General features: G+C 34.5%; 1 protein-coding gene across 9 annotated transcripts in view; it reads left to right on the top strand.

Moving 5' to 3' along the window:
• The window catches only part of GABPI (zinc finger DHHC-type palmitoyltransferase GABPI), a 281,497-nt gene that overhangs the window by 164,111 nt on the left and 89,399 nt on the right, over window positions 1-27,987 (top strand). For all 9 annotated transcript variants that reach the window (XM_090406034.1, XM_090406033.1, XM_090406028.1 and 6 more), the window contains one exon: window positions 10,593-10,708. In XM_090406034.1, coding sequence (XP_090262160.1) covers window positions 10,593-10,708 — 116 coding nt within the window. The remainder of the gene's footprint in view (window positions 1-10,592; window positions 10,709-27,987) is intronic.

Here is a 27,987-nt window from a genome sequence, read left to right as displayed (position 1 = left end):
ATTGATACAGCAACGTGTTGGCGATGCCTGCTCTAGATACACGAGAGCAGAAACTGCCCCAGAGTATTAGCTGAAAACCTAAATTACATAATTATGTCAAAAAAGGTTCATTCTAATATTTTACCTACAAATCGATCAATGTTATTTTGCAAGACATGAAAAATGTAGGTTAAATTTGTTAATACATAATTTCTCTTTTTTAGCCATTCTGATGCTAATAGAACGGAAAATAACACACTGGCATTGCACACTTAGATATGCTAGGAAGATTGATTTCGAGTCTTCTGTAAGAATGATTTTTTTTTTTTTTGAGAGAGAGTCCTTGTACATTTTCTAGAATATTTACAAAAATATATGTCCCAATGGGCTTCAGTGACCACCTACAGCCATGGGACTCCAAGTAATTCTGAATTGACTGCTTTGTTTTCAAGATGATCAAAGCACTTGGTTTTAAATTTTATGAATTGTTATACACTAGTGTCCAAAAACTAAGGACGAACTATATTTTTACCTTATATGAAAAAATGTCATGACTACAGCCAAATGTGGACATAAGTTTATTGCTAGTATGGTAATAAATTACATTACACACAAAATTTGTTATAAATTTCGTACAAATTAAATTGCAATACGTTTTTGACAAACGTTACAAATTTCCTAAGGACGCAGATAAGAACTTCATGTACTTACAGAAAACCATGCGGAGAGACATTTCCGTATGGAATATCCACCCCTCTGAGATCCAGCTCTCACAACGCCGTCTCATCCTTAGCACCAAAGATATTCCTTTGTTTTTTTCTGGAGAGGGGTGGGGATTTCAAGCAGCAATGCGTCTCCCTATTGCTTCTCAAACGTGCTATAGGGTTGAAATCTGGGGAGTGTGCTGGCCACTCGATTCGATTAATACGCAGAACGCAGAACGTTACTGTCTATAAGGGTGAAGCATAATGCTTTTAATCCCTGCTATCTGATAGGGTTACTGTGTAGGAAAAAATTTATGAGCTACGTGCTCAGCCCGAGTTGGGCAAGTTATAGATCTTGAAACGGAACTAGAATGGCCTTAGGTCGTCTATATTTGCATAATTACGATTCATCATAATTTGCTGCTTGTTGGACTAATTCATTGGATGTGAGGACGATTTTGAGAAGTACATTACTGCGAGAGATTGCAGGAAAGAATAAATATAAGGGACATTTGTGTCTCGATGAAGTTGAACATTTCTGATGTACCATGGTGTATTTAAGATCATGCGTAAGCATTTGTTTTTGCAGTTTAAGGATATTTGAGCTTGAAGTATGGCTCCAGGCGGGGGACGCATAAGTGATAATGGGACGAATCCTCAACTGGTAGAGGAGCAATTTGATTTTAATATCTAGTTTGCTGTTCCTATTGATAAGAGGGTAAAGCTGTGCTATGACTTTTGATGCCTTTGCACATAAGGATTTTGTATGCGGGCTGAAGGTAAGTTTTCTGTCTAGCAGTACGCCGAGATATTTGGCTTCTGTTTTCCAGGGAATCCTGAGGTTAAATAGAAAGATGTCTTCTTTGGGAGATGTTGATTTTTTTTTTTTTTGTGAACAGAAGCACACTGCTTTTTGAGGGTTTACTTGTAGTCTTCAAATGGAGAATCAGTGTTCCAGTTTCAGCAGGTTATCTTGTAGTTTCTTTGTAACAAGATGCGGTTTAAGAGATCTGACCAGTATTGCTGTATCGTCGGCATAGAGAGCAATGATAGATGACATCGGGTTATGTGGGATGTCGGCCATGTAAATTGAGAAAAGTATCGGCGCCAGGAGGGAACCTCGAAGCACTCCAGCCAAAATCCGCCGCTGGGTAGATACCGCCCCATTTAGTTTAACTTGCATGCGTCTTCCAGAAAGAAAGGACTTAATGAGGTGGATCAGATCTAATGGAATGCTGGCTAAAATCAGCTTGTATAGGAGTCCAAAGTGCCATAATTTGTCGAAGGCCTTTTCTAAGTCAAGAAAGACTGCTCCGGTGTATTGATGGCAATTGAAGCTGGTGGTAATGTATTCAACTAGTCTATGGATCTGTTGAGTAGTGCTGTGGAGTTTGCGAAAACCAAACTGCTCTAAAGGTAGGATATTTAGCTTGTTTACAGAAACTTGGATTTTGGAGAGGATGACTTTTTCAGCGATTTTGTCCAAATTGGAAATCAGACTGATGGGGCGATAACTTTGTGGCAGCTGTGGGTCCTTACCAGGCTTATAAATAGGGACCACATCTGCCAACTTCCAAGCATAGGGAAAGTATTTGAATCTAAGCATTGCATTTATTATTGTTGTAAGATGTACAATGGCCTTTCGGGGTAGCAGTTTAATAACTTTATTAGGGATGCCCTCAGGTCCAGGAGCGTTTTTATTGTTTAAATTTTGTATAATGTCGTAGATTTCGGCTGGAGAAGGTGTGAGTTGGCTGGTACAGGTATCACACTGTTTTAGTACGTATCTGATGTGGCGCTGGATTTTATAAATATAATTGAAGTTCAGGTTATCATGTGAAGGGCTGAATTGATTTTCCAAGTTTTTGACCATAGTTTCGGCTTTTTCACCATCTGAGTGAACTATGCCTAAATCTGATTTGAGAGGAGGAAGAGTTTTATTTTCATTTTTGATATTTCTTAACAGTTTCCAAACGGTTTGATCACCGGGTGAAGTGGAACCTAATTTATCTTCCCATAGTTTGTTTCTCTGGGCCTTCATTGCATTTCTCACTGCGCTATTCAACCGGTTGAGTGACTTTTTATCTTGGGGAACCCTAATATTAAAGTATCTTTTCTTGCCTTATTTTTCTCCCTGATCAAGCTCATAATATCTTCTGGAAGTCTTTTAGGCTTAAAAGTAGGCGTATTTGAGGTGATAGATGATAAAGCTGTATTGATTTGTTGAGTAAATTTATTGACTGCAGAATCAATTTCTTCTTTAGAGTTAATATGAGGAACAGTACCAAAGTAGTTTGGGAGCACATTGGATAATTTTTACAGGTATGATGGTGTGAGGCAGGGGGAACAGTCCCTTCTGATTGCCTAATTGGAGCAGAATAGGGTTGTAGTCAGAGTTAATTCGTCAAGTGAATCTAAGTTATACTGCAATTTTACATTTTGGAGGACAACTATATCTAGGACATCGGAGGAGCCAATTGGACTGAGATGAGTTGGTATTGAAGGACCAGCCACAGCTATGCAATTGGAACTTGAGTAGTTACACAGTATGTGACCATTTTCGTTGGTAGATTTACTGTTCCAAGCAGGATGTTTTGCAATGACGTCTCCAGCGATGATGACCAGTCCTTTTACGCCAAGGATGGCATCCAGATCTGAGGTCAACAATGTTTTTGTTGGAGGAAACCTAAAAATTTTTGTAAGCAGCAAAAATTTTTAGGTTTCCAACTGAGTTTGTGAGGACATTAATGCCTGTGATTTCGAGGTTGGTGGTTGCAGGGTTGGTTATTGAATGATGGTTTATATAGTTTTTGATAAGGGTGGCTGTACCTCCACCTCTACACCCAAGTCTGTCGTTTCTGTAAACCTGATACCCTCTGATTTTTAGGTTGTCAGCAGGCCTCAGGTGAGTTTCATTGTTTAGAAGTATATCTGTATTATATATATTATTGAATTCCTGGATTTCCAATACTTTGTTTTTGATACCGTTGGCGTTCCAAGCGATAATCCTAAGCGAATCTGGAGTGATTTTTTTCCTATGCATCAGAGAATGCAGATAATATGGATTGAGTTTGCTGTAAAAATCTTTTTCTAAACTTAGTGATGGGTTTGTGTTGCTGAAATCGTGCAGCATATTTGCAAGAGAAGAGGTGATAATAGCTGTAGATTTGAATGTGGATTAGCCAGGTTCTGGTTTTGTACTATCTGTTTGGAGCAGGCCACATTGGCATATGTTCTCGTTTGATGTTGAAGATTCATTTTCTTAAGGGGCTCAGTTAATGATAAGCGAGCATCTGTTGTCATGTTCTCACTTTTTGAGGACTGAGGAGCTTGAATTTCAGGAACTCTCGCACTAGATGACGAGGTAAGTTGACTATTTGGATCGTTCCATCTGTTTTTGGGGTAATGAATACACCTTCTATAATTAGCGGGGTGAGGACCGCCACAATTAGCACACTTAGCCGAGGTGGATTTTGGCTTGGTGCAAGTATTTGTGGGGTGATTCTCGCCACATTTTAAGTATCTGTACTGAGCTTTGCACAACTTTTGGGCATGGCCAAACTTCTGGCATCTGTGGCACTGCCCAGAAAATGCTCTTTTCCTCAATGGTTCTGGGGTGATATTAAGTCCACAGATTGACTTTAGATTGTAAATATCTTTGTAAATGTTATGAATCTTTACTAAAACTAGAGGCATAGGTGTCTTATTTGATCTGAACATTCTACTGACCTTTATGGGAGGTAGATCCTGTAAGTTGAAGTCAGTGACTATTTCATCCGTGTCAATATCCTCGGAGGACCACTTTCAGATTTTTTTTCGGAGGTAAGTGAAAATGTATGGTATTGTATTCCTCTTGCATCCAGCTCCTTTGTAAGATTTCTATAATCAGCCACTGTGGCAGGCTGAATTTTTATGCCCTCATCTACATTTTTGGCCAATCTATAATTTATTTGTAGGTTAGCCATAGTGGTTCTTAGGGTTGTCCATCTCTGCTTCTCCCTTAGGCTAATCAGTGGAACCTTCTCATTCGGAGAGGCGGAGGAGTCTGAATTGGGAGAGTAGTCTTCCTCCATACCAACTTCATTTGTTGGTTCAGAAGCGAGAGTTTTTTCGCTTCTTTTTGGTTCTTAAGCGTGAGTTTCTTCTTGATCAGTGGGATTAGAGGCAGACACCAGTAAATTGAGCTTTCCCTCCATTTGAGGAGTCTTCATTTTCTTCATCATTAACCTCGGGTAAAGAATATAAGTTTAAGTAGCCGGGCCATTCTTGTTCAAATTTTTTAAGAAGCTTTTTAATTAAAGTGAGCGCTAGCCCTTTGTCAAGAGAGTCGACGATGATGTCGGGATCAATCAAGTTAGCAGGCCATTTCAGTTTGAAATTCTTTTGAAGTTTATTAATGAGTATGATAGCCGGCTCTTCGTCAAGAAAGTCAGTGACAACGTCCAAGTCAGGCACGCTCATATCGATTTAATTGCGTATGAACACAAATATAATTCCCGCAGGTCTAGAGACCTGCCAGCAAAATTTCTGTAGAGAATCCCGCATCCGTAGAGAACTACCAGCAATGCCAAGCGTTGGCTAACGCAATAGTCTACCAGCTAATAAGTGAAAAAATAGTCACAAAACGAAGAAGCTTACCTCTAAAAATCATTCGGAATTCCCCAAAAAATATCACATTAATCAAAACGCAAGATTAGTACACGTAAACTCTCTTCATGATAGGCGCCATTTTCCTTCCGGTATTCGATTAATATCTCCGGTCTCCAGAAGTAAATCCACAACTCTTGTACGATATGGTGTGGTGTATAAGTGGTAGATAGCATGCAAAGCAGAAATTTTTTTTTAAATGTAATAAAATTTATAATGTTATTTGTTTTGTAAAAAAAAATTAGAATAATCAGAAAAATTCATAATCAAAAATAATTTAAAATACAGGTAACCCTCGTATAATGCGGTTTCAATATAACGCGGTCTACAAAGTGTAGAAAACCGATTTTATGTAACTAGAAAATTTCTAATCGAATATAACAAGAACAAAAATAGGGGAAAAAAAGTAAAAAAGGTTATTTTCTTAGACAACAAAACATCTAAGAGGTAACCTAATTTCGAAAGAAATATAATAGCAGTTTTATTTTTAATTCACTTGTTGTGAGCAATTTCGAAATCCATTAAATTGTAATTATTCACAGATACTATAATGTTATTTACAAAGTAACAATTTTAAAAATAAGGCGCACTGTATATGTACCAGAAGTTTGGATTTAATGGTTATTTGACACTATGATAATATCCCTCCCGTCCTGCCCAACCTCTTCATCTAAAGGAAGAAAAGGAGAGATTGAAAGGTGTGACCTACTTATTTACCAGATTTTCAATCATCAGTGACTCACTTCAGGAAAATCCTTCCAGAATATTAAATCGATGCTGTTGGAATATTGGTTATTAATTTTATCTACACATTTGACTAAAATGGTGTCACGAAAAAATATATTTTCCCACACACAAGCACGATATGAGGGTCAGCACAACTCCTCTGTCGTGTTTGTGTAGGTGGATATTTTTGTACATCTTGAGCGGACGTCAGGAAGTCGACATATCTTATAAATATCTAATAAAGGAAATGAACCTTGAGAGAGAGCACGTGTGCGGAATTCATAACTACGATGATTATCGTTGTCGTGACTGTTACCGTACGTTGCGTCGACCATTAGGGTCGAACACCTGCGGCAACGCCCTTCGATTGATAAAAGATCGAAACCAATATTTGGCAACACAAATTTCTAGAGTAGCCTGCCTTTATAATTATTTAAATACGCATTTATTAATTTGAGACATATGTTTTCAGTTTATAGAATTTGGGGATTTAGCAATGGCTTTCGTTCAGTGGTAGTTTTTTTTTTTTTTTTCACATGATTTCTAACTAGTATTGTAGTGGTTTTTGGAGTTATAATTCTGTTATAATTCTGTTTTTTTTTTTTTTTTTCATGAACAGAAGTTAAAAAAAAATGAATTTTAATTAGGAAGATTTTTAGAAAATTTTCTAGTGGTTTTTTTCTTTTTTCTTTGGGGGAGGCCAGAGTCCCTCCCCCTCTCTGGGTGTGCTACTGTCTGTAACTCATTCCACTCATTCATTGTTTTTAAGGCTATCAAATTAAATTAAGCGCTCAAATTAAGCAGTTTGGCAGGTATTATGAATTATTTGATAATTGTGTGTGTGTGTGTGTGTGTGTGTGTGTGTGTGTGTGTGTGTGTGTGTGTGTGTGTGAATAAAGAACTGGGTCAAGTAATGTTATTTTCTCATAAAGAGGATAATGTAATCCATCGGAAAGGTCTTTGAGCCAGTTTGCTTAACTTAACCTTACCAAGCGGAAAGTGAAATCTACACTTTATTTGGATCGATAGTTGTTAAGAAAGGTATTGTTGGGACTGCTGTGGGGAAAGGGAAGCTAAACTTCAATTATGAACATTAGATGCTCTTAGTGATAACTGACACATATCAGAGAGCTGTAAGAACCATTGAAGTGCAGAATGGAGACCAATAAACAGAATAGGTCGTCGAGGATGTCCATTGTCACCACTCATTTAATCTGAATAAATGAAAAAGTAAAGAAATGGAAAAAACATATAAAACTGGCATTTAAACTGGATCACGGAACTACGATATGTGTGCCGTATTTGCATTTGACCAAATAATCATAGCAAGAAGATTAGGTGAGCTGTAAAGATTAATATTTTCTTAAACAAAGCTGCCAAAAATTTGGAATGGGAAATATCAACAGATAAAACGAAAATCTTTTAAAAAAATATCTCCAGTCCGAAAATAAAATTTGAAAACAAATCAACTGCTTTAGATACCTTGGATATTCTTTATCATAAATAAAGAATAAGCTGACATTCATGTCAAATTTTCAAATTTCTTAAAGAAAGCATAATAATGAACAGTGATATTTTCAAACCCAATCAAGTTCAAAATATGGTTCAAAACCTGCAGAAAAAAAAAAAAAAGAAGAAGAAGAAGAAGAATCGAAAGCTTAGAAATCACATTCCTGCACAGAACAGTAGATTACACTCTGGACAAGAATACAACAAAAAAAAAAAAAAAAAAAAAAAGAAAGAAAGAAAGAAAGAAAGAAAAGAAATGCGTAAATAATTTAAAATACAGGTAACCCTCGTATAACGCGGTTTCAATATAACGCGGTCTACAAACTGTAAGTAACCCTTTATCTTTTCATATATTTTTCAACGTGCAACTTAAAAATCAAATTTTATCTTCGTTAAATTTGCATCTGCCCGTATCTCGCATGTAGTTGCGAAATAAGTAGCGAATTTATATTAGGGGAAATAGCCTTTAGCACGCATGCACGTCAATTGTTTACCGTATAAAGTATTTATTTTGAAAATTGTCTTCGTTTTCTGCCAGGAAAGCGCATTAAAAATCATAAGTGTGTTAATCTCAAGCTGAGCACTTTATTTTTTGGTGAGTTACATACAATATGTAATGCTTTTTTTTTTTATGTAAAAAAAATATTTTTATAGTAATGGCCATTTAGAGCGCTTTTGTGATATGGTTGAAAACGAAATTAGTGAAGTAATTGATGGAGAAATAGATTTAAATGAAGAGGAACTGGTCCAATTAATAGATGACGTCGAACCAAATGGCGGGGAAAGTTCTGCCGAAGATTCTGATTGTGATGAATCCGTTGAAGAATTCAGTTTAAAGAAATTAGCATTGTTTCATGAATTGGACTTGGCAAGAAAGTTATTTTATGAATAATGATCTCTCAACGGAGGCTCCGGAAAATTCACGAGACAGTTGGATATTTGTTTAGCTCCGTATTATGAACTTAATAAAACATTGCATCATAGTGGTAAGCAAGATCTTATTACTGACTTCTTGATAACTAAACCAACCGAAGTATGCAATGAGAATTATACTAATGATGTCCAAGAGATTTCAAGTGATGACGACGTCCGGCCACTTGTAAATAAAGAACATCTACGAAATGTTAGTTTTGAAGAGAGTGATGAATTAAAATATACACTTTATTTTATTTTGCCTAAAACATTTATGTATTATGTGCAATGAAGTTTACGTACAATTTATAATTTTATAATTTTATACTATCTATTTGTTTCATAGTTTATGTTTTTTTTTAACTTATGTGAATTAAATAAAAATATTTTTTTGTTGGATATGTCATTGTTTATATAATCTTTAAAAAAAAAAAAACGATTTCGGAAGCTAACCCTACTTTTTCTATGTGATCTGAGTCTCGCATAATGCGATTTATATAACGCGGCATTTTTGTGGAACCTAACATCCTCATTATACGAGGATTGCCTGTAATATGTAATATATGAAATGCACAAAAAAAAAAAAAAAAAAGGATGGAACATGTTGGAAGAATGGACAAGATGATTCTCCACTTCCCAACTGTGGGATAGAAAATTCAAAACGACAGGTAAAGATAGGATAAAACCGAAATGATGCTTTTAGGGATCAGAGTCATATCTATATCAATACATCATTATCACATTGTAGGTGGTATTGCACTATGATTTGAGGAAAATGGTGTTTAGGGAAAACTTGATTAACCTGCACAAAGTTCGGATTTAACTCAGTAGAATACATTCGGGATGAAAAGGAATATCACTCTGTGCCAGAGCACTGAGTCCAAGAATTTAAAATGGATTGGTGATCACTTTGGAGAGAGAGTAGTCGAATCACCTGACTCATCACATATTGGTTGAAATGTGTAAAAATGATTGGTTGAAAGTGAAAAAATATTTTTTTGCAATGCAGTGATGTTAACCATTTATTTCAACGTAGTAGTGTAGCAGATAGAAAGAGAGGAAGGATATTTTAGGAAGGATTAGTATTGAAGGATTACGGCAGAGAAGTGGAGAAAATGGGTTTGCTGAGAAAACATCGACAGGATTTTTCCCATGTGTTCTCATATTATATGACTGGCGAAGAAATGGAAATAGAAAAATGAGGAGGGGGAGATCACGTGTTATTTGACTAAAGGAATACGTTTTAAGAAAATAGATGAAAAAGAAGAAGTTCAATTCATGATCTAAAAAGCATTTTAGATCATGAATTGAGAGCACGATCATGAATCCGCTATTTTCGTAAAAACGCACTGAAAAAAATTAAATATTTTAAAAACATTTTTTATTTTAGTCTTAAACATTTATGATACTCATCAGAATAAAGTGAGAGACATTATGCCTGTTAAAATGCATATGATAATACGATATGTAACAGCAAAAAAGTTGTTCAGAAAATATTTAGCGCAATTTTTTTTTTTTTTTTCGATATAATCTATGACTATATGAATCTGCACGGGAGCAAAAACTAGTCTTGTCCAGTCTGCAAATGATCTTTCGTGTGTATTTTAAAATAAGTAAATAAACATGCGAATATACATAAGACGTGAATGAAGATTGCTTTATTGTTTGTTGATTATTTAATTTGGCTCTGGAATGTATTCATTAGAGTTGAATTTATCGTTATCCCAGTCTAAGCTAGAATCCATATCCAGTTGACAATTTAAAGATTACCTATTAGCAAGCTGATGTTCTTGGTCTTAAACAGTATATACTGGAAACGAACGAAAATTGTCATAGTAGTTTAACAAAGACATATAATGCCTAATATACTATACTATACTTACAACCACCAACATTATTAATAAACTTGCATATATATACTCATAATTAACGTTCTTTCAAATGGGTCGCCAGTCTCTTTCTCCCGCCAATATTAGCATAATGCAATATTTAATTAACTGTAAGTAGATAACTGAAACGTAAAAATAAAGTAATAATAATAATAATAATAATAATAATAATAATAATAAACCCTTCTGTTTATAACTACAACTTACGAATGTGTCCCTTTTCAAGTTTCCTTTAGATAAAAAAACAAGCACAGAAGCAGCCTTAATGTGGAAGGACGACCTTCGATCTGACTTTCGTCAACAGTCAACTGGACTCAGCAACACAAGCTCATTTCCCACTAGGTAAGTGGTAAGCAATAGTAGTACTGTATTTACATGAAGGGAAACAAATTCAAAGTTCAATTCGTATTCTTATAAAAACAAGTCGTTTCTCTGGTTCTTTGACTTTCCGGTAATTCCCTGAAATATATAGACTACAGTGGCGCACCCAGGAAGGGGGCCAAAGGGCTCTGCCCCCACCCCTCCCAAAAAGAAAAAGGAAAAACACTAGAAAGGTTTCCAAAAATCTTTTCCAAATTGAAATTCATTTTTTTTAAATTTATGTTGCGTCGTGTCTTCTATTTCTATACTACTTATGAATTAGCGATCATTGTACATGCTCAGTCATTGGTCGTGTGTATTCTCAAATCGTCTACTCAACTCGCCCCCCCCCCCCAAGATTAAATCCTGAGTGCGCCATTCATGATAGACGATGTATCATTTGCATCATATTTAAACAGAATTTCTTTTTGTTTATTTTATTTTATGTTTTTTTATTTTTATGATAATCGTGGGTCACTAGATATGATAACAGTAAAAAATGGGTCGCGATAGAAGAAGGTTAAGAACCATTGATATAGATGAACTTGATGTTATCTTTCCAGTGTATGTACTATATTTTGAACGCTGGCTTAAACGTTCTTCTGGGTAGATTTTATTTAATTTATTTTATTAATAATTTAAATTATTACATTTAAAGGAAAAAACATACTTAATTTCAAAGTTCGTGATGTTCAATTTGAAATCATCAGAAACTAGCAAACTTTTTCTCTGACACCGACACCCATTCTTATCTTATTCAAACCAATTTTATTAATTTTAACCATATTAATTTTTAAATGTATAGAAGAAACATATATTAAACTATTTCCTTGAACAATTGACGGGTTAAGAATGTTTCACCAGCTTTTGAAAGCTTGTTAAGTGAAACTACTCGATTGATCTGAAATTTCAAAATTAGTAAAATACCGTAGATAAGATAAAGCAATTAATCTATTTTATTTCTGACTACCGTTATCTAAAGGACATTATTTGAAATTATGATGATAAAAATTTGTCATAAAAGATATATGAAATTAAAAAAAAAAGAAAAAATTACGATAAAAAAAGACAGCATTTTTACATTCACTCTAGTTTTATTATTATTTGTGAAAATGTATATTATTTCAAGGTCAAATAAACGCGAACCAGCATGGTTTTTAAACAAACGCTTGTGCGTTCAACCGAATCGCAAGAGTTTTCAAGTGACGTAATTTCGTTGCATTATCTTGGAAATCAATTATCATAGCTTGTTGGCTGAGACGTACACACTACGACCTTTATAGCAGCGTGTGAAGATATTTCTTCTTATTTTGCTACAGTGAGATTTGAGATTTAATGAATTACCAACATTAAGCGAAACTTCGCAACTTGTCTTAAATAACTATGTACATATAAATAACTATGTTAAGTTACTTATTATGTAGCTAACCTTGCATACAGGTTCAAATAATTTCTTACCGATCTTAACAGTTACTAGATAGCGCCACTTAACTATCCCCGAGATTTCTAGAATTTTTCTTCAGCCGATGCTCCACTAAATTTCTTGCCTTAATCTTTGCGATGCATCTCTTTGACAATTATTCAGATTACTTAATAAGTAATTTTATAACAAAAATTTGTAATTAAAAAATCTTATGTTATAATAATACTCGCAGGTAACAGATATAATACACTGGCCTTTATAGCATTAGTTTGCTTCCGCCATAATTCAAAAAGCAAAAAAGTTAACTGCTGAATACAAATTTGTGCTTTCTTTCGATGTTTTTTACCCTTCTTTTTTATTTCAATTTTTTTTTCAAGTTGGATTATATATATGTATAAGGTTGGTCGATTGGTAGAGCCTCTGCTACTAATGGCTCAGTTAAGTAAATTTGAGCGCGGTTAGTAGTTGGAAGGGGTCCAATCATTCGATGCTGTTGGCACACTCTCCCTCGATGAGTCTTTGGACTCCCTGGAAGGTGTCAAATAATAATAATATACTGTGCCACCACAGATGCGAAACCCCCCGAAACTTCTGCGCATGGCAAAAGGCCAATCCCTTCCCATAATAGGGTAATCAATGCGTTTCGTGAGATGAGTGTTTATTATTATACGTCGGAAAATTAGCTTTTCTTCATAAAAGAAATTCTGTTTTTTAAAGTGGTAACTATTTTGCTTGTATAACAGTTGGAAAATTTATGTATAACGCATATGATTTCGCGTGTTGGTAACGAATTCGTACATCGCCTTATTCCTTTCTTTCCTTCAACATGAATTGACTCTTCCGAGGATCGCATATCTGCGGTCGGACTATAATATATATATATTATTATTATTTCTGATACATTCAAGATACCAAGTAATTTTATATAAACTTGGTTTTTAATCATTACTTGGTATCTTGAATACATAATATACCCAAGTTAAAAAACGTTCTACATCTATTTCTCATTCTGAGATTTTATTTAATAAGGTCAAAGCACCTTGTGGCAACTTGTTTAGGTAAAATTCATAAGCTCTGCATTACTTCAACCTTAGCATTTTCAAGTCTGGCTCCCACTGGCGAGACCTCAATAAAGGTCGAAACCGGTATGGATAATGACCATTGCCTTTAATGCATGGCATCATGCATCTCTGCAAGGGGATGTGCTTCACATTAGGGAAAAAATACTAACGAACGTGATCGGAGCTTAATCCACCTTTACTACGAGTTGCCAGAGAATGGCACTACGTACAAGAGTTCCCTCAGTTTTGCACTATGTGCAGGTGCAAACTTGACTTACTTGTCTGTTTGCTTACTTGAGAAATAGGATTAAAAACGAAGTCTGGGGAGTGGCCCTGCATTAAAGCAGAGGAGTAGTATGGGATGCACTAATAACCAGATCAAGATCAAGATAAGATAAGGAATCGTGACGTGATTGGTTTTTCATTTGATGAAGTCGTGAGCTTGGAATGTTTGGAATTTCCCTGTGGGCATATGTATCAATGGCTTCAGTTCTGTGTTTTGGTTCGCGTATGGAATTATGGGTGATGGCAGAGATAAGGATTCATGTAGTGATTGGTGGGACACTTTTAACCAGATCGAGATCAAGATAAGATAAGGAATCGTGACGTAATTGTTAGTTGTAAATATGTGACGTTATTGTTTTGAATGGAAAAGGGAGATATATTAGTGGATAAGCATTCATGTCGTGATTGTTGGGACACTATGAACCAAATAGGAGTAGGGTGAAAGGGGAAGCGACGTCAGTGTCCTGGATGTGCGTTGTTATGAGTTGTAGATAAGTAAATGGTTTGCGTATGGCATTATAGGTGATGGATTGTGATAAGATAAATTTTGGAATGTTGGGAATTTCGCTGGGGCCGCCCTTCTGTCAGGTGATATTTAGAGATACCAATCGTGACGTTATGCGTTTAGAAATTTCTGGGGAACATATATCTCTCTGTGATATCACATGGTGTTTTGGTTTGCCTATGGAATTGTGGGCGATGATTTTGAGATAAGATATCTTGGAATTTTCTCAGGGTGACAAACATCCATCATTGTCATCAAGTTATGTCTTTGGTTGTCTATAGATGGAAAATGTTAATGTAATTTTCCAATACATTTTGAGGTATTTCTTTCCTGCTAAAGGGTGAGAATTCTTAGAGTAGAGTCGTGATGGCAGCAGTGATTAGGCTTTTCTGAATAATTTAATTATATGCTGATGTCTCACAAATACACACACACACACATTAGACATGAATAGTCGCTAATATATCCATGTTGATACTCTTATATGTACCCTATGATTATTCTTATGAACGAAAAAAAACTATTCAGTATTAGAATTACACTTACCAAAAACATACGAGCAGTGATTATTGAAATTACAGTTATCAATTGTTATGTTTAATTTTAAAAAAAATAAGTTGCATTTCTTTCTAGAATGGGAACATCTTGGTAGTATCTAGGTTTTCTAAATATTCCAAATTGTTGATTTTTAACATATATTCACAGCACAGAACATAAACGGAAGTCTGAAAATGCAGTTGACTTTTTCAATATAGGTTACTGGGGCTAACATATATTCACACCACAAAAACACACGAACAGAGGAGTTGAAAGATATTTCTGTAAATAACCAGAAAAGCTAGTTGACTACTTAATTTAGATTACTATCCGATTGGTTCTCTGTATTAATTACTTCCCAAAGTTCCTCATGCAATGTTTTCCCAAGCTTGGTGGGAAAGTCTATGCACCATTTTGTTTAGGGTAAGTGTTATTTCCGGTTTCGAATTCCGAATGCTGTTAGAGTATGGAATTCTGACAAGCGAAATGATTTTTTTTTCAAATTGATTGGTTATTTTCTGTATTTTACTTTTAAAATTCAGCTTAACTACATATTCTAAGAGAATAACAGAGCAAAATTAATAAATAAATAAGATGTATGTGAATTTATTTTCCGACACTGTAGATTTCTCATTAAGTCTTATCTTAAAGATATCTCTCTTATCCAGTCGCCAATTATGTTGTATGTACGTGAGAAATTGTGTTTAGGTTGGAACTCTTCGTCCCTGTGGGAAATTATTGCTGTAGTAAATTATTATTAATATTATTATTATTCCTGACACCTCCAAGGAGTCCGAACACTCGTCATGGGAGGACACCTACAGCTGTCTCAACCACTACACCGAACCTCTACTACAAATGATCTCCATCAACGCCATCTACCAGCCACCACAACTCTTATTTTTTGTCTGTAAATTGCGTGTGTTCTGAAAAATAAATGAATGCTTACATTTATTTTTTTAAACCAATATTGACTATTAATTTTACCTGCGATTCCTAGTGCTCTTAACCTATTTCTGTAACTGAAATTTATTTATTGTATTCATTTTTTTTAGCATTAATAATTTTAAGAAACGGATATTAGAAATTTTTGAAATCGCCGTAGCGTTTTCTTTTAGAAACTTCTTTTGCCAGCACAACAAATAAATAGTTACTTATTATTTCAAATGAATATTAGCTCTATAATATGTATACTTTGTTAATTTCTATGTTACCTTTTATTTGACTGTAATATTATTAACAAATTGTATATACTGAATCTAACATACAGAAAATAATTAAAGTGATATTTTAAATTTTACGTATAATTCATATGATTTTTCACAATGTGACATTTCAAAACAAGTTGAACTATGGTTTTTACATAGTTCAATTTTGTAAAACCCATTTCCTTTAATCTCAATTGAGTGCTGTCCTCTCAGCCCAACATTTATATCACAGTAGGGATATTTATATATATATTTTTATACAATTATTATATAAGATATTCTTTCCAATGCAAATAAATAATTATTTATTCTTATTTCAAATGAAAATTAGCTGCAAAAGAAAGAAAGAAATAAAGAAAAATTGTAAAGAAAAAAAATGTTTACCCTGAAATAAATATTTATGATCATAGCAAACAAGAAATTCATCAGCTTTTTCATAGTTTTGAAATTCATGCACATATTGTTTTCATCATTTGGTATCATTTGAATGAAGAATGGGTCTTGCTATGAGGTTCGTTAATGTTTTTGATATTTCCCTTCCAATGGCAAGTATTTTTTGATATATGCATTTTGATTAACTTGTTATCTGCATGCTATGACACCTTTTTATTTTTTTGTCACTTTTCAGGTGAAATATTGTCCACTAAAATTCTCCTTATTAATTTAATACTAATTTCCTTTTGCTTCCAAGAGTTGACACAGATTCACTAAGTGGATTTTCAAAAAAAAAAGTCTCTGGTTAGTTTGTGGCATGAAATTTCACAAGGGAAAAAAATGTTGTAGTCTTAATTAAATTTGCATAACACATCAATGACACCCAATTTGTTCATTTAAATTTACGCATTTTATTTGAATGAAATATTATTTACAAATTGTATTTACTGAATCTAACATACAGAAAATAAATAAAGTGAAAAATACAATCTATTTTTTTTGTTCCTTAATCTTGTTATTGTTACATTTGCACTGTTGTTCAAAGGTTCTTCCCATGCTTGTGGAATTGCCATGATGTGATTTTTGACAATGTGAGTCTCATTTGAAAGTAAATTTTCATTTGGTGATCGTTGGGAATTTATTACTGTTGTAAACTTAAGGGTTGCATATTTATTTTTTTGAAATCAATACATATATTTATGAACATTATTAAAAGCACAGAATCTTTTGTTATGTTTCAAAAAGCATTTAAAAGTACATGTTATTTTTTCACGTTTTGGGCATCCAATTTCATTTTTATCCAATTTTTGGAAAAAAATTGGATAAAAATGAAATTGATTAATAAAATTGATTAATAAAATTGGATGCCCAAAAAATTTGGGCATCCAATTTTATTAATCAAGAATTCTATTTTTTAACTCTTTCAGGTAATTTTTTCCAACTACTAGGTGATTTTGTCAATGCATATCTTACAATAATTCCATCAGAAATACAAATTTCTTTAGGAAATAAATTTGAAGTCTTATTCAAAAGAAATTGACAATGAATTATTCCAATGATAACTGAAAATTCGTATTTTTCACCCACTGTCGATTTTTCATATTCGTTTTTCCTTCATTCTTCTTAGATTACTTCATATGGCACCAGAAATAAATATTTATTTATTATTATTATTATTATTATTATTATTATTATTATTATTATTATTATTATTATTATTTATACTCCCGTATACGGGAATAAAAAGGCGTTAGCTGATTTTTTTTTTTTGATAACATTTATGTCACTATGCAGAAATACGTACCATTTAACAAGACCTCAGACTACTAATTATATCACATATAAATACAACAATCACTACGGAAAGGCCACACGAAACTTCTACATCCCAGACATGATAAACAAATTACCTTTTGAATACAGAAACCTTACAAACTACAATAGCCTGAAAAGAGCTCTAAGGACATACTATGAACAAGAAACATGCAACCAAAATACCATACAAACTTAACGAAATACAATATATTCATTCAGGCTTCCAATTCAGTTACGCATCAATACATTCTTGCATGTGTATGTGTGTCTGTGTGTGTGCGTGCGTCCGTGCGTGCGTGCATGTATGTGTGTGTGAGTGTGCACGCGCGAATTTCTCAATCATAGATTTCATAGCTTCCCAACACAGGAAAAAAATAAATAAATAATAACTAACTAGTATCATCCTCAGATAAGCTTACATATAAGCTTCGAGGATGAAAGCAGAGAAATTAATTCTCATCCAAGATGTATCATATGCAATGAAGTGCATGTAATGTACATATCACATGTAAACAAAATTATTTAATGTATGTATTATATGTAAACAAATGTATGTAAAGTAAGTATTATATGTATACAAATGTATCATATGTAAACAAGTGTATGTAAAGTAAGTATCATATGTATACAAATGTATCATATGTAATCAAATGTATGTAATAACTGTAACAAAAGTATGCAATATTGAGTGATTATATCCATTGATATTGTATATATAGAGTGTAAAATTGCAAAGAAACATCTGTAATAATCATCATTATGATATATTATAATAATATATGTTGTAAACAGTTATTGTTATTATTATTATTATTTAAAAAAACTTTAAGTACGAGAAAGTAATTGTTATGCATAATTGTCTTCATATAATGTATGTAATTTATCTGAGAAATAATAATAAAATTTTTTTTAAAAAAATTATGATTATTATTTCACTGATTATTAGCTCTGATCTTATATTTTATATTAACTTTCTGTTACAAAAGTCTAAGCAATTAGAACTTTTCACAAAGAAACTTTCAAAGAATATTGTGGCTCACCCATTATTTTTACCTTACCAAACACAAAACAGCAGCTGTAGTGGATGAACGAATACCTTAAGTCCAAAGTCACTCGACTCTATGGTTTTTTCTTATAGCACTGTTTACCCTTACTAAGCCCTACCCTGACCATTCCTTCAAAAATGAACCTTTTGTGCAGATGACTCAACGACATGTTTTCGCATGCTGTTGGATATACTGTTGGTGTGTTTTTACTTACTTGGTATGGGGAAAGGTAAAATTTGTATATGTGTTATCTGGAGAGTACAAATATTTTTTTCTATACCAAACTTTAAGAGTTTAAGTCATGTTTTGGGGTTAATTATGTGCTGTCTCTCTGGAAACCAACCAAATTCTAACAGTTTGGATTTTCGATTATGTGAACGAATTGTTTTCAGATAAATCAAACAATGTCAATAGGTAGCATTAGACAATTTCTAAAATAATCAATCACACAGATATCAGTTTTCCACACTTTTTTCCCCATTCCTGGCATGAATTTCACAGTAGTGATTTTTTTTACGATAATTAAACAGAATGCATTGAAGTATAAAGTTATGGATTTCAATATCAAATTCTAATCAGAATAACTGAATAAAAAATTCACTGTGGAAAAACACAACAACAACAAAAGCACATATCTTTGTTCATTTAAGTTTACAAATGCATATTTTATTTTACTGAAATACTATTTACAAGTATATTCACTGAGAAAAAATCGAAAATGTAATTACCTAAAAATATTTCACAATATTTAGTTTACACTCTTAACATTTTCCAAAGAGTTCAATGAATAAAATATTTTTATTCACTGTTTCTTGGTTACATTATATCAAAATAGCTATTCATGCAAAAGTGTTTTTAAATCAGATACCATGGTAAACACAGATCCATAAATATGATATTGGGTCAGTCTCGAAATGACACCATGCCTCCCTGAACAGTCTGTGTATTCTTTTGTCCGTAAATATACACAAACAGTTTTTGTAAAAGGTTCGTAAATGTCCTAAAATAAAGAATCTTTATCTAATTGGATAAAATCTTGAGTCTAATTTTACCACTGATGAATTTAAATGATTAGTGATAGTTTTCCCCATGATACGTATAGTTGGTAATTCAGTTTCCAAAAATAGTAAATGATTATCAATGTCATGCATTTTTGGTGAAAATCTCTCAGCTTCTTCAGAACTAATAGAAAAAACTTTACTTCCATCAGCTCCTGTATCATGAAGTATTAGTTCCCCATCTTGGCATTTAAATGATTAGCAATATAACTATTGCTAATAATTTAAATTCATCAATGGTAAAATTAGACTTTCAAGATTTTATCCAATTCGATAAAGATTCTTTATTTATTTATTAAAAACTCTTTTGCGTGTTAAGCTATTTTGATGTAATGTAACCAAGAAACAGTGAGTAACAAAAATTTTATTCATTGAACTCTTCGGAAAATGTTAAGAGTGTGAACTAAATATTGTGAAATATTTTTAGGTAATTACATTTTCGATTTTTTTTCAGTGAATATACTCGTAAATAGTATTTTAGCAAAATGAAATATGCATTTGTAAACTTAAAATGAACAAAGATATGTGAGCTTTTGTTGTTGTGTTTTTCCGCTGTAAATTTTTTACTCAGTTATTCTGATTAGAATTTGATATGTAAATCCATAACTTAATACCTCAATGCATTCTGTTATTAATAATAACAAGTAACTATTTATTTGTTGTGCTGGCAAAAGAAGTTTCTAAAAGAAAACGCTAAGGCGATTTCTAAACCTTGTTTGTCTCATATCCGTTACTTAAAATTACTAATGCGAAAGAAAAAAATAAATAAAATAAATATTCAGTTACAGAAATAGTTTAAGAGCACAAGGAATCGCAGGTAAAATTAATAGTCAATATTGGTTTAAAAAAATAAATGTAAGCATTAATTTACTACAGCAATAATTTCCCATGGGAATGCAGAGTTCCAACCTAAACACACAATTTCTCACCCATGTACAACAAAATTGGCGACTGGATAAGAGAGATATCTTTAAGATAAGACTTAGTGAGAAATCTACAGTGTTGGAAAATAAATTCACATACATCTTATTTATTTATTAATTTTGCTCTGTTATTCTGTTAGAATATATAGTTAAACTGAATTTTAAAAGTAAAATACAGAAAATAACCAATCAATTTGAAAAAAAATAATTTCACTTGTCAGAATTCCATACTCTAACAGCATTCGGAATTCGAAACCGGAAATAACACTTACCCTAAACAAAACGGTGCATAGACTTTCCCACCAAGCTTGGGAAAACATTGCATGAGGAACTGTGCGAAGTAATTAATACAGAGAACCAATCGGATAGTAATCTAAATTAAGTAGTCAACTAGCTTTTCTGGTTATTTACAAAATATCTTTCAACTCCTCTGTTCATGTGTGTTTGTGCTGTAAATATATGTTAGCCCCAGTAACCTCTAATGAAAAAGTCAACTGCATTTTCAGACTTCTGTTTGTGTTCTGTGATGTGAATATATGTTAAAAATCAACAATTTGGAATATTTAGAAAACCTCGATACTACCAAGATGTTCCCATTCTAGAAAGAAATGCAGGTTATTTTTTTTTTAATTAAACATAACAATTAATAACTGTAATTTCAATAATCACTGCTCGTTGTTTTTGGTAAGCATAATTCTAATACTGAATAGTTTGTTTTATTTCATAAGAATAATCATAGGGTACATATTAGAGTACCAACATGGATATATTAGCGATTTTTCATGTCTAGTGTGTGTGTGTGTGTGCGTGTGTGTGTTTGAGAGACACCAGCATATAATTAAATTATTCAGAAAAGCCTAATCACTGCTGCCATTACGACTCTACTCTAAGAATTCTCACCCTTTAACAGGAAAGAAATACCTCAAAATGTATTGGAAAATTAGTACAGCCATCTATAGACAACCAAAGACATAACTTGATGACATGATAGATGTTTGTCACCCTGAGAAAATTCCAAGATATCTTATCTCAAAAACATCGCCCACAATTCCATAGGCAAACCAAAACACCATGTGATATCACAGAGAGATATATGTTCCCCAGAAATTTCCAAACACATAACGTCACTATTGGTTATCTCTAAATATCACCTGACAGAAGGGGGGGCCCAGCGAAATTCCCAACATTCCAAAATTTATCTTATCACTATCCATCACCTATAATGCCATATGCAAACCATTTACTTATCTACACTCATAACAACACACATCCAGGACACTGACGTCGCTTCCCATTTCACCCTACTCCTATTTGGTTCATATTGTCCCACCAATCACCACATGTATGCTTATCCGCTAATATATCTCCCTTTTCCCTTCAGAACAATTCACTTATTTACAAATAACAAATTATGTCACTTATTTACAACAACAAATGACGTCACTTATATACATCTGAAAACAACACACACCTACAACACGATTCTTTATCTTATCTTGATCTTGATCTGGTTAAAAGTGTCCTACCAATTACGACACGAATCCTTATCTCTACCATCACCCATAATTCCATACACGAACCGAAACACAAGAACTGACGTCTTTGGCGCATATGCCCACAGGGAAATTCCAAACATTCCAAACTCATGACGTCATCAAATGAACAACCAAACACGTCACGATTTCTTATCTTATCTTGATCTTGATCTGGTTATTAGTGCATCCCATACTACTCAGGGGGCCACTCCCCAGACCGGTTTCGACCTTTAATGAGGTCTCATCAGTGGGAGTCAGATCTAAAAATGGCGAGGTTGAAGTAATGCAGAGGTTATATGAATTTTACACAGATATATATATATATATATATATATATATATTTATAAAATTTATAAAATTTAATATTATATTTATAAAATTAAAAATTTACTGACTAAAACCCGAGAAAGTGTAACAAAAACCTTTAATAAATACGACTAGTTTCATCGGTTTTCCGACTTCTTCAGGTGAGTAAGAAATAACATATGACTTATAAAAATAACAAGGTAAAAAACATAGACTTTCCAGCTTAATAAAAAGAAGCAGAATAGTAACAGTCATATATGAATAAGCGACCGCGTGCTACTGTTGGCATGAGTTGAATGTATGTGACTGCTAATTTTAGAGCACCTGTATTGGATTACTTCTTACTCACCTGAAGAAGTCGGAACACCGATGAAACTTGTCGTGATTTATTAAATGTTTTTGTTATACTTTCTCGGATTCTAGTCAGTTAAATTTTAATTTTATAAATGTATACATCCCGTGTTAATCCTAATCACATTGGTAGAGCCTCTGCTACTAATGGCTCTGTTAGGTAAGTTTGAGCGCGGTTAGTAGTTGGAAGGGGGCCAATCGTTCGATGCTGTTGGCACACTCTCCCTCGATGAGTCTTTGGACTCCCTGGAGGTGTCAAATAATAATAATAATAAAAAAATAATAATAATAATATATATATATATCACTGGCATCGCATGCCCATTTAGGTTGGGTGTGCTGTCGTGTGGCTTATGCAATCCGCGAATTTGTAGATTGCATATTGCAATCTACAAAATTCACGTCAATTTGACCGTATGATTGCATTGTTATTGAAGTATGAAAGTTTTAAGAATGCATAGCGCATCGCATTCATCATAATTGGTCCAAAAATTATATTAATTAATAAATTAAAGTAATTTTAAATATCGAACAACAGTCTATAGCTTCACGCTCGCGCCACTTATGTGAGAATCACAAAGGGTGGTTTACGCTTCGTGGGGACATTTTAGATTATTATTGGCAAATACTAGAGTGAGACACTTTCTCGAATAATTTGAATTTTAATACGAATTTTAAATACAGCCATATAATATACACAACAATCGGAAAACAATAATCATTGAGTAAATATTCATTTTTCCGGATTGAAACAAGGAAAGTCTGAAATAACGCATTTTACTTATTTATACACAAGTTCCAACCTCCTTCGACTATAATCAATCATACAATCCGCAAAAGCTCTGGCAGAAAACGGGACATTGAGTACATCATCAACATTGTTTCTCATTGTAAATAATACGGGCAAAATAATCATAAATTATGTATAGAAAATTACTTGTATATTACGGTGTCCTAAACATGTCACTTCACACTTCACGACTGCAAAACGGATGAAACTCAAACAGAGACTTATGACAAATGACTACGTTCAGTTGGATTGGTTTACACAATACGAGCGTGGTCCCATCTACAGCTGCAATCACCTCTTGATTCGAAGAAAAACGCTGACCAGCGAGAAGAGTTTTAGTTTTGGGAAGAGATGGAAGTCAGAAGGAACCAAATCTGGGGAATAGAGTAGATGTTCCAACTATTCATAGTGCAGATCCCTTAATTTTCCCATTGCCAAAATACGTTTGTGGGCTGGTGCATTGTCCTGATGAAAGATGATTTTTTTTCTTCTGCAAACCGGGTCTTTTCTCAGGAGTGTTTTCGTCTAGTCTGTTTAAAAGATCGGGATAATATTCCTCGGTTATTGTTTTACCCTTTTCAAGATAATTAATAAACAAAATGGCTTTAGCATCCCTAAACAACGATGCCACGAACTTTCCTGCTGATGGAACCGACTTTGTATTCTTTGGCGCTGAACAACCAGCTTCTGTCCACGTTTGACTGTAGTTTGGATTCTGGTGTGTAAAATCCAAGTCTCATCCATAGTAATAAATCGACGCACAAAATCAGTTTCATTCTTGTTTAAACGCTCCAACCACCGTTCAGAGATTTTCATGCGAGTGCCTTTTTGATCTGCTGTGAGCAAGCGCGACACCCATCGTGCGGAAAGCATTTTCATTTGCAATTCTTCATGCAAAATATATCCTATACGTTCTTTTGAAATGCCTATATTCTCAGCAATTTCACGCACTTTGACTCGCCGGTCATCTAAAACCATATCTTGCACTTGATCAATGATTTTTGGGAGGTATTACATGTTTTGGACTTCCTTCACACGAATCAACTTCAAGGCTGGTACGGCCACGTTTAAACTCGGCAGCCCATTATTAATTGGTGAAAACGAAGGAGAAGAGTGCCTATAAACTTTTATGAACTTTTCGAATGGATTTCTTTTAGCGTTAAACATTCGTTTACAAAGAATTTTATAACCACACAATACTCAATTTTATAAATTTCAAGGGATACAGACAACACTTTTGCTTCAGACAGCTGTATAATGCAAACTACTACTGATAGAATGACTTGCAATTTCAAACGGATGATTATGACAGATGTTCCAACTTAGAAAAATGAAATGAAAAAATCTTTCATAGTGTTGCCATCTATGCTCGAGGACATGAACTTTTCAGATATTTCTCGTAAGTAATTACTGCCACTGACTTCTAGGTGCTTTTGTCTCTGCTCTTACCCTGCCTCGCCTTTTGGGCATGCAACCACTAAAAATGCTAAAAATTTGACCCACTGAGCCACCTGTACATCTGTTTAAGGGTCTCAAAGGTTGTTGTATTTTTGACCGCACACCAGAGCTATTAGCGCGAATGCGATGCAAGGTTTATGTGTCGAAAAGTGTCCTCTTCATGAAACATTAGTATATTGTATTTATTTTAAGGAATTACGCGAAGCCAATCGGGGAAATCTTTAACGGGAATAAATGCAAACTAATAATACTGGTGATATTGTTATTTCGTGGATGTGCACCGCACAACCTAGCACCCTGAATATTCGCCCCTGATGTGTGTGTGTGTGTGTGTGTGTGTGTGTATATATATAAAGGCTGCAAACCTATAGCAAATCAAAAAGAAAAAATATAGAAACAAATTGCCAAAAAGCTTATGAGAATATTGCCTTTGCCATAGGACTTGCCTTGGTTTGCACTAATTAACATACACTAAGGTGGCCAAAGCATTTGGAACTTTATGTGCCATGCAAATTTCGGATCCTACCACTAACATGCATATACTCAGGATGTGTCTGTATAAGTCTGGTAATAAAAAGTGAGAAATACTGCAACTTTTCAAATACCAATGTGAAATGGTATTTGAGTATCATGAATGCTCTCTTTCTGTCTGTCACATTGCTACTCGTCTCAGTATATCCAAATCCACAATTGCTTATGTCATTCATAGATAGAAAGTTAATGGTCCTACTACAGCAGAAAAACGCTCAGAGAGGCCACCGACGCTCACTGGCCGAGATCGACGAGGTCTGTAACAGAATATTCGAACATCCTGCACACATTTGTGGTGGACCTCGTGGTCAACCTGGAAGACACTTCCAAACGATTCAATCTGATGCTATGGGGACATCTGTTGGCAATATAATTGCCTGCAGAGATTTGCTTGCCTTAGGTTACCACAGCAAAGCTGCTGCAGACAAGCCACACATCACACTTCCCAAACTCCAAACTGATGGATTGGTGTCTTTCACATCATTACTGGACCGTTGATTGGAAAAGGGTTCTGTGGAGCGACGAATCACGCTTCTAAATGTTTCACGCTGATGTTCGTGTTTGAATCTGGAGATTATTGGGGAACGGCTTCAGTAGGCCTGCATCATTCCAACTGTCTAGTTTGGTGGAGGCTCTATAAAGATACGAGGGTATTTCAGTTGGCTCGGGCTTGGTCTATTGGTGGAATCAGACATAATTCCCAAAACCATTATGTCTCATTGCTACCTGGACATCCTAGACAACTTTGCATCCGATGCTGTGGAAATACTCCTCAGTGACCATCATGTTTCAGCATGACAATGTCCATGCTATACTGCACTGCATGACAATGTCCATGCTATACTGCACTGCATGCCCAGGACTCGATTACACAAACAAATGCTGGAATATTGGACTGGACAGCTCAATGTCCAGACCTCAACTGCATCGAACATCTTTAGGATGAATTACAATGCTGAATTTGCTTCACACCACAATTTATCCCCATTAGCAATGGGGACAGTTTTGTGCGATGGAGGAAAGATTTCCAGTTGTGATGTATCAGAAATTGGTTGAAAGCATTCCCCGAAGGGTACTTGCTGTCGTTTAGGTGAACGGTGCTCCCACTCATTACTAGAAATGTAAAAAAAAACAACAAAAAACAAAAATCAGTGAACGCCTTTTATTCCCATATAGGGAGTAGGCGAGGCCATTATAGCCCTATATAACTTATAGAGAATGAGTGGGCAGTTCAATCTCCACTGATAGCCAATCAAAGATAGCCTGATTGGCTATCTCTGATTGGATAGCTAATCCATTATTGCTATGGCTATTAATAGTGGATTTTCAATCCACTATTAATATGCCAGTAACCCCTCATTAGGAAGGGACTCAACCTGTCCTAGAACAGATGGGAGGGATGGAACGGGATGGGGAACACATATTCTTCATTGGTAGTGAATAACTAGCTGTTAACAATCATCGTGATCGAGATAAAAGATCGAGATATTACTTATACTACCTAAAAAGATTATACTGGATGGGTGATAGTTCGAGAGAACAAGCATATAGTACTTATGCACTATGGTGACTAAAGTATTTAGATGCCTAGTTGAGGTCAAAACTTGCATTTTAATTACATTTCTAGTAGTGTCCACATAACTCAGTGGAAGTGGTATTTACACTCCTCAGCACTAAACCGCCCAAAGAGCATAACGAGTTCGATTCTAGAGGAACTTTTAGTATGCATTTTTTCGACCTGTTCCTGGATGGGTGATACTACCTAAAAAGATTATACTGGATGGGTGATAGTTCTCTCGAACTATCACCCATCCAGTATAATCTTTTTAGGTAGTATAAGTAATATCTCGATCTTTTATCTCGATCACGATGATTGTTAACAGCTAGTTATTCACTACCAATGAAGAATATGTGTTCCCCATCCCGTTCCATCCCTCCCATCTGTTCTAGGACAGGTTGAGTCCCTTCCTAATGAGGGGTTACTGGCATATTAATGCAGCCAGTTCACCACTCCTCTGCAGCATCACCTAAGGGCGATATTCATGACTGTATCCGTGTGTGTTCACGGGGCCGGTTTGCCTGCTTGCCGGATGAAAAACCCCAGATAACTGGGGAGAAAAACCCTACTGTCCACACCCAAGACCAGCTAACTTGGCTATGGCCGAGGAAGATCCTTAAGCTCCTCACGTCATCGACGGGAATCGAACCTAGGATACTCCTTCCCTAGGCATACAGTTGTGAAGTGCATAGCCACCAGGCTAACCGCGCGTTCAGCGTTTTTAATTCAAGAAAGTGCAGCTACTGGCTAACTCTGTAATCTAAATGTATTTGCTCATTATTTCAAAATTATCGAGCCTGCCTTTGTGTTAAGAGTGGTAACATTAATATCCCTACGTTTTGACTTTCAATGAATGTCATCATCTGACACACACACACACACACACACACACACACACACACACACACACACACACACACACACACACACACACACA

This window comes from Typopeltis vanoorti, chromosome 16 (genome assembly GCF_054136105.1).
Source record: "Typopeltis vanoorti isolate ZY-2024b chromosome 16, IOZ_Tvanoo_1.0, whole genome shotgun sequence".
In the NCBI taxonomy this organism is placed as follows: Eukaryota; Metazoa; Arthropoda; class Arachnida; order Uropygi; family Thelyphonidae; genus Typopeltis; species Typopeltis vanoorti.
This window is presented reverse-complemented; position numbering and strand designations above follow the sequence as displayed.